This window comes from Clinocottus analis, unplaced genomic scaffold (assembly GCF_023055335.1).
Source record: "Clinocottus analis isolate CAN_PGR_092001 unplaced genomic scaffold, fCliAna1.0.p SCAF_4, whole genome shotgun sequence".
In the NCBI taxonomy this organism is placed as follows: Eukaryota; Metazoa; Chordata; class Actinopteri; order Perciformes; family Cottidae; genus Clinocottus; species Clinocottus analis.
This window is the reverse complement of record NW_027176153.1, coordinates 4,239,223-4,246,722: the sequence shown is the minus strand read 5'-3', so window position 1 is coordinate 4,246,722 and position 7,500 is coordinate 4,239,223. Positions and strand designations below refer to the sequence as shown.

At 47.9% G+C, this 7,500-nt stretch overlaps 1 protein-coding gene across 1 annotated transcript in view; it reads right to left on the bottom strand.

Moving 5' to 3' along the window:
* plxnd1 (plexin D1) overlaps nucleotides 1-7,500 on the bottom strand; it is a 70,435-nt gene that overhangs the window by 25,371 nt on the left and 37,564 nt on the right. The window contains exons 14-18 of the mRNA XM_068597184.1: nucleotides 4,158-4,263; nucleotides 2,565-2,704; nucleotides 1,694-1,873; nucleotides 1,278-1,362; nucleotides 74-349 (exon numbers count right to left, since the gene is read on the bottom strand). Of these exons, the coding sequence (XP_068453285.1) occupies nucleotides 74-349; nucleotides 1,278-1,362; nucleotides 1,694-1,873; nucleotides 2,565-2,704; nucleotides 4,158-4,263 (787 nt within the window). The remainder of the gene's footprint in view (nucleotides 1-73; nucleotides 350-1,277; nucleotides 1,363-1,693; nucleotides 1,874-2,564; nucleotides 2,705-4,157; nucleotides 4,264-7,500) is intronic.

Sequence of the window (7,500 nt, the reverse complement as noted above, 5' to 3'; positions counted from 1 at the left end):
TGAACATTCGCTCGGCTTACATAACAGGCGAAGCACTAAATCTGAACCTTCCCGTCTCAGCGGTGTCACTCACGTTGATGATGAGTGTCAGCGGCTCTCCCGGGTGGTGCTTAATCAGCTTCTCCTTGCTGGCGGTGAAGAACTGAGGGTCCTCCACGTACTCCAGCGGGAAGCGGCCTTTGTGCGGCTCTCCCTCGTCATCCTCCTCCGCCTCGCCGTCGAAACCGAAGGAGGGCCGGTCGCCGGTGTAGAGGATCCCGTTCAGGATGAACTGCGCCGAGGTCTGCTGGGACTGGCCGGCCGCCGGGGACGGGCAGGTGATGGTGAAGGGGGAGGCCACCGTGCAGAGCTGGAGGAAGAAGCAGAGGCGCTTAAAGTCCGGTGAAGCAACAAATAAAACAGGTTTTTCAACCATTTCCCCAAATTTGAATGATTTGACTTTAGCATTTTTTAATCAGATGTCCAACTAAAAATAATCTCACATTTTATTTGTCCTATACATTTCATGGCTTATCCATTCACCTATCACACGGCAGGGTTCATACACATTCTGACCAATTTCCATGACTTTGTACTAAATGTACATGACTTTAAATCAAATGTCTGTGACCAAAACATTTTATGAAATCTGTGTGTAAACAGTAAAAAGTGATAAAATGTAGTATTTAAACTAACAATAAGAATCCCAACGCATACAATTACCTTAAATGACACAAATGAATGAGAGTCAATAGTTTGATTAAAAGAATAAACATTTATATAGATCCCTTCATGTATGCCTGCTTATAGATTGAGCGTCTTTTATTTTAAAAGCATAATAATTATTTCAAACTCAGCGTGAATGAACATCATGAACACATGAATATAACACACTGTTTTGAACACATTTGTTTTCAAGGACTTTTGCAGGCCTGGAAATAACCATAAAAGACCGTAAGAACCCCGAGATGGTTATTGACATGATAAACCTGCTCCATAATTCACCTTAAACTGTTGATTCTCTCTTAAATGAATAGTTTGACATTGTGGTTGAATCTGCCTACTTGCTTTTCCGGAGAGCGGTACGAAAAGACTTGTATTTATTTGTGTCCCGAAATGTGAAGCTCCTCTTGTGTAGGTTTTCTTTTTTTTTCTTCGATTTGTCGGAAGTGGGATGACTTTGTGACACATTAAAAAACACAGTGTGTCCCGTTCTTCTCCTTAATTATGAGCTCCCAGAGTGTTTTTTATCAAATAAACATTAAAAAAAAAGGAAAACAATTCAGCTGATTACTCACTTTTTCTCCAATTCCCAGCACCTCCATGGTGACGCTCTGCACCAGATCAAACCCCTGGCCCGTCACTGTGATGGTCCTACCACCACTACAACACACACACACACACACACACACACACACACGGACAAAGTATGTCAAATTCATACTGGTATGCAAATAATTTTGGGACACAAACAAGAGAGAAACAGGGGAGCAGATAATAATGCAAAACAGCTCGACTGCAGTGCAAATCTACAAACGCGTCCTCAAAGACGTGCCGCTACGCTGTCAAACGCATGCGGAGCTATTTAGAACACAAAGGCTGGGAAAACGCTGCACATCAGGATGACATTACAGTAATGACTTATGTCAGTGACTCTGGATCCTCCAGCTCCAGATGTTAACGTCGCGGGTCTTGCGATGCGGTGTCTGCCCACCTGAGGTAGCTCTTCTTGGGGTGGATGAAGCTGATGGTGGGGTTCTTCTGGTAGGCGTAGGCGGCGCTGAGGTCGGCACTTTGACAGGGAAGGTTCTCGAACTCCACGCACACCGCCACTGAGTCAGTGTGCGCCTGCAGGGCTGCAGGCATGGTGCACTGAATGGCTTCATCTGTTTTACTGGACAAAAATACAAAAAACAAGTAAATATTATGACTGCATAACACACACAAATGTGTGTTTTGGAGTTTTGGAAACGTATTACAAAAGTGGGATGGTTCGAAAACAAAATACTTTGAAGTCTCAAACCGAAGACAGCTTCATGCGGCTTCCTGCGTCGCCGTGACCATTAATTCTATACATTTACCACGAGAATTAAATCCTTTGTCCGCGTTAAGAGACTCTGACGGACTCGAGACTCGACCACAGACAAGTATCGCCCCGCGGTCGCACGACTCCGCTAACCATGTGGCAGTTTACACAAAATGCCACCGCTTCGTTCCACACTATTCGACATTCGGGATGAAATGATCCTAATTAGTACGTGAATTCTTGAGTTAAGGGACAGTGACCTTTGACCAGTTTTATCTTTGAGTGAAAAGTTTGAAGAGATTCGCTCGAGGCGTTTCGATATCGAGTTCTAGAGACGTGAGGTCACGCTGACCTTTGACCGCCAAAATTAAAAAATCCCTTCATCCTCCAGTTCAGTTGGACGTTTGTGCTAAATTTGAAGAACCACCCCCCCCCCCCCTCTCCCCCAGCCTCCCTTGCACCCTCAGGCGTTCCCGATCCACCCCGAGAATGAATGGACAGACGCTCGGATAACCCCGAAAGCCTGCAATCGATTCACTCCCTCACGAGCCGTACTCACTCTCTGATGGCGCACTCCAGCGTGTTGTTGACCATGACTCGGACCTGCGAGCCAATGTCCAGGTGTTCCCCCCTGATGATGACGACGGTCCCTCCGGCACGAGAGCCCTTCGTCGGCTCCAGCGACCGCAGCTTCGGGACCTGAGTGAGGACGAGGACGACAAGGCGAGAAAACTGAACATTCGCTCGACACATCGGACAGCTCCCCGTCGCCGGAGGAGACGGGCCTCCTCGAAACCTCTGCGACGCCTTTTCTTGACGCCGAAGATGAGAAGCGGTTTTCAGAAAACGTCTTGTCTTCGGAGATCGGCTGAGACAGCTGCTGACTACGACGGTAAAATTAGCGGAGAAAACTGCGAAGACATGCCCACGCTGCAATATGTGAACGCGCTGCTGGAGCCAAACGGGCCTTCGGGCTGGAGCTGGCAGGACAGCTACACTGAGAGGCAATCATGTCCGCGCAAACGCATGAGAAGCTGCATGCACACGCACGTCATATATGCACATGTGAAGACACACACGCATACACAATTGTTCCCGCGGCGAAGATGAATATCCCTGTCCAGCTCTGCAGCTACACCAGCATCAGCATTCACCCCCCCCCCCCCCCACCCGCCCCGCTCTTTTCCCAACTTTCTATCCCCGCCGTGAACCTCGCCTCCAGGGAAGCCTCTTATCCTCGCTGACAGGATCCACTTCCTCAGTGTGCTGCGGCTGGAGGAGACCTATTGTGCGTTTGTGTGTCAGGAGTTGGTACAAGGAGGCAGATGTTTCCGTCTAAAGGCGGCGAAGGAAGGAGATGCAGCGGAGGCGCACATCCTGTCTCCGAAAAAAAACCCTCTTTTCCTCTTTCTCCCACATCTTCCCCTTTAACACCCATCGGTGTGTTAACCCCGGAGTGTCTCAAAGCCCCGAGAGGACTTCCCACAACAGCGCTGGCGTAATTCTCTGTTGTCTCTGGATTTTCTTCATCCCTGTGTATCAAGAGAGGGGGGTTTAGGGATCGGGGGGTAATTTCTCCGTGGGATCCCTCTCGAGGCAGAGCTGCTCTGAGAGATGATCCAGCACTGAGTTGTGAGAACAACTCTTTGTCTATAAACAAAGAGAAACAAAGGGCTTACATGGGTATTTCCACTGACTTGCAGACTCCAAATCCAATGGGAGACTGCGTGGGTTCGAGGTCAATTAACACAATGCCGGCTGGCTCGCCTCGACCCGGCCATGAATTCGCAGCGAAGGGACATTCCAACAATCGCCATATTTGTTTTCGCTGGCAGCAAAGTGCAGGATGACAACGCTGCTCAGTTGCAGCGCGCAGATGAGCGTTTGAAGATTCCCACACACACTCCTTTAGAAATCCTCACGATCATAAAAATAAACCCGCATCTGTTAACACTCGAGTGTCACACTCGGGACGGCACTCTCCCAGTGGGGAGCGAGGAACAAGAGAGAGTGTAGAAGAAGAAGAGGAAGGAGGAAGAAGAAGAAGAAGAAGAAGAAGAAGAAGAAGAAGAAGAAGAAGAAGAAGAAGAAGAAGAAGAAGAATTAGAGAGCAGAGGATCAGCAGGAGGCCAAATCAGTGGAGGATACTCACTAAGTACGAGAAGATGTCCCTCGACGCGCCCGTCCCGCTCTGATCCACGTCCACTCGGACCATCTCCGTCCTCTCGTGTGCAGACCGGCCAGTCTCACACACCAGCCTGAGGGATTAGAAAAACACAGAGTGTGACCTCCTTGTTTTAGTCGTCGAAACAGAGATCAGGAAAAATAAAAACCTCCATAATGGATATGAACACCCGAAAAAGAGAAAACAAGCCGATTTGAAATCTAACAAAATGACTCAAATTGCAAGTGAGGGGAAGATGGAGAATCTCGACGGCTAAACAAAGACGCGTAATTAATCTCGGAGAATGGTGGTTATGAAGCAATTCATCAGACCGGTATTCACATATGGAATCCAATATGGAGCCTTGAGATATATCGTAATATTAGAAGATGTCAGGTTCAAAAGCTCCTCGGACCAGATGTGTCTAACCACGGTGGAGATTAAGGGGCGGCGGAGGCCCGTTCTCTCGCCTCCTGGCTGTGATTAAACCCTCGTGTCATCGGCGCGCGCTCTACAGGGACGTCTTATATTAATGACACGGCGGCGCATCCGAGGCACAGGGATCTACTGTTCTGGAGCCTCGACGGGATACTGGATGGGACGCACACACACACACACACACACACACGCAACCCTTCTCCACCCTCACGTGATCCTCTTCCAGCTCGACACCCTGTCGGTTTATTTAGTCAGGTGGTTGTACATTTGGAAGCGAGTGATTGACAGAGGGATCGCGGGGTGGATTTACATAAGCAGAGGAGCTGTGCTTTTGACGTGGGAGGACCTGGCAGGACGAGACGAAGCTCGCCTGGACGGATCGAGGCTCGTCTGGGGGTCAGGCTGTCGGGGTCTGAGACCGGGGGCCGGCTCAGAAAAGCCGCCTCCAGAGTGCATGTTTCTAAATGTCAGGCTCAAAGAAATGCTCTGTTTTAAGTGAAACCCGAGCCACTGTGGCATTTAATGAGCCCCAATTAAATCATGGATTTTCTCCATAAGCCTGAATAGCTAACAAACAACAAAAAAGGAGATCTTTTTTTTTTTTTTTTTTAAATAACCTGCAGGAGCAGCCATCTGTTGATAGAGACGTCTGCATCCGTGCTCATTAATTACAGGAGCATCAGGTAAAAGAATGCCATTACGCTCAAATTACACAGTCACGAGTCGTGAGGGGCTTTCGGAGCGCACCTGTTTGAAAGAGGACGCGTCGTTTCACATGCACGGATGGAAACGACGGAAATGGAGCTCGATTATGCGAAAATTCAAGCCCAGAGGCGGAGAAGAGAGGGCCGGAGCCGGATCCGGGCTCAGCATCAAACTCTTGATGTGACGGTGTGTGATATCTGCTGCTGAACCGTGATGGCGAGGAGGGCATAAAAGCAGTATATCTCGTAGAGCACGGGAGGCGGGCTGGCCCGGGGTTGTTAAAGTCAAATTTAAGACTTTGTCCGACATTTTGAATAGCACACAGAATGCTGTTTTACAATCGTAAAAGTATTCAAAGTGTGATGGAAACCCGGCGGGGACGACGCGGCCTTGGAGTTACGGCTCCCTCGCAGATAGGGCAGTTATTTTCATTAGCAATTCTCCTGACGATTACTTTCCCCCCCGATTTATATTTCGATGTGTGGGAAAAAAAAAGGATGACGAATGAGTCCAAGGTGACATCCTAAAAATGTCTCGCTTTGTTCCACCGAAATATATTTGAATTACAACCATGTAAAACAGAGGAGACGCAGAACACACGGAAGATTAAATAGGTTAAAGAATGATCAGAGTAGAGATCCTGTTTCTATTGTTGCAGCTCAACCTGCAGACTATAACGATGCTGACTAATGACTCGATTAATACAATTAAAGTGACCTAGAATGTGTCCGAAAATGGATTAGGCAATTAAAAACGATCAATTGATTTACATTCAGTGAAGTTTCTGCTAAACATTTGCCGAGACAATTTCACTTGTTATAGCTCGCGGGAAGTGAGACAGAACCACCAAAAAAAAAGGATTGTGTGCAAAAATCCACCCTTAAAGTGTGTGACGCTATCAGATACAAACACATAGATAGAGACCATTAAAGTCCTTAGAAAGCTGCTGGTGGTGTGTGTGTGTGTGTGTGTGTCTGTGTGTGTGAAACTGATGCGGTGTGATCCCGGTCAAAGGACGAGTGCACACGAGCACGCCGAGCCCCCGCATGACCCCTGCTCCACATTCCAGAGCACCGCGGTGATCTTTTCGGGTTTCAGAGGCCGGTATTTTTTGAAGACGTCTCCAATCACTTCCCTCGAGTGCGTGACGAGGGATCGTCAACAATCGAGCGCTGTGAGCGGCAGCTGCGAGGGGGAAAAGGGAGCGAGGGCCGCCGGAGGCTCACGTGAACACGATAGCGAAACCCTTCCCACGAAAAAAAAAAAGATCTGGAGAAGTCCTCCAGTAAATGAGGTGCGCCTCGACCGACTGCGCCATCGATTAACATGTCGACACCCGGGGCGGGTGGGGCGCATGTTTTTCCTTTGCGTGACACACAGATGTGAACTTTCACCTCCCGGCACACGAGCAGACACCTGTCTCAACACCGCTGGTAAATGAAGTCACGTGTGTGTGTGTGTGTGTGTGTGTGTGTGTGTGTGAGTGAGCAGGGCAAGAGTAGAAGAGCCAGGTCGAGGATATTTTTTTGTAAAATGTAGTCATTTTTTTGTATCTTTAAGCCCTCAGATCAGGTCCATGCGTATACTACTCATTCTGTGGATACTGTCTGTCACGTTCATGTAATGTGCTGTAACCGTGTTACGCTGTTCATTCTGGTCACATGACATCTGTTGCTTCATCCGGGGACTTTCTTCCTCTTTTTCCTCTGTGAAAGGGTTTTTACTCGCTTTATTTGGGGGAGTTTTTCCTGATCCGACGTGATTACGTTACATTTAGCTGGTGATTTTCTCCAAAGGGACTTACAATAAGTGCCTTCGAGCACAAACTCAGAACAACAAGAATCAGGAAAGTACAATTTCTTCAATAAAGTCAAAGTACAAAGTTCCATCAGTGAGAGACATGTGAGTGCTACTAAAGTGCTACTGCTGCACTACCTTCCTTACGCAAGGTGTTGTCATAAAAGATGTGTTTTTAGTTTGACGTGAGGTCCCGGGACGAGGATGTCTCTGTGTACAGATTGTAAAGGCCTCCGAGGCAAATTAGTATTTGTGATTTTGGGCTGTACAAAATAAACTGAATTTGAGATCCTCGAGCGGTTTCATGGAGGTGTTACGAACAGATGAACGTGTATATCCTGAATAAGGTTCATAATAAATCTGAGGATAATTAAGACACAGGGATGGGGCG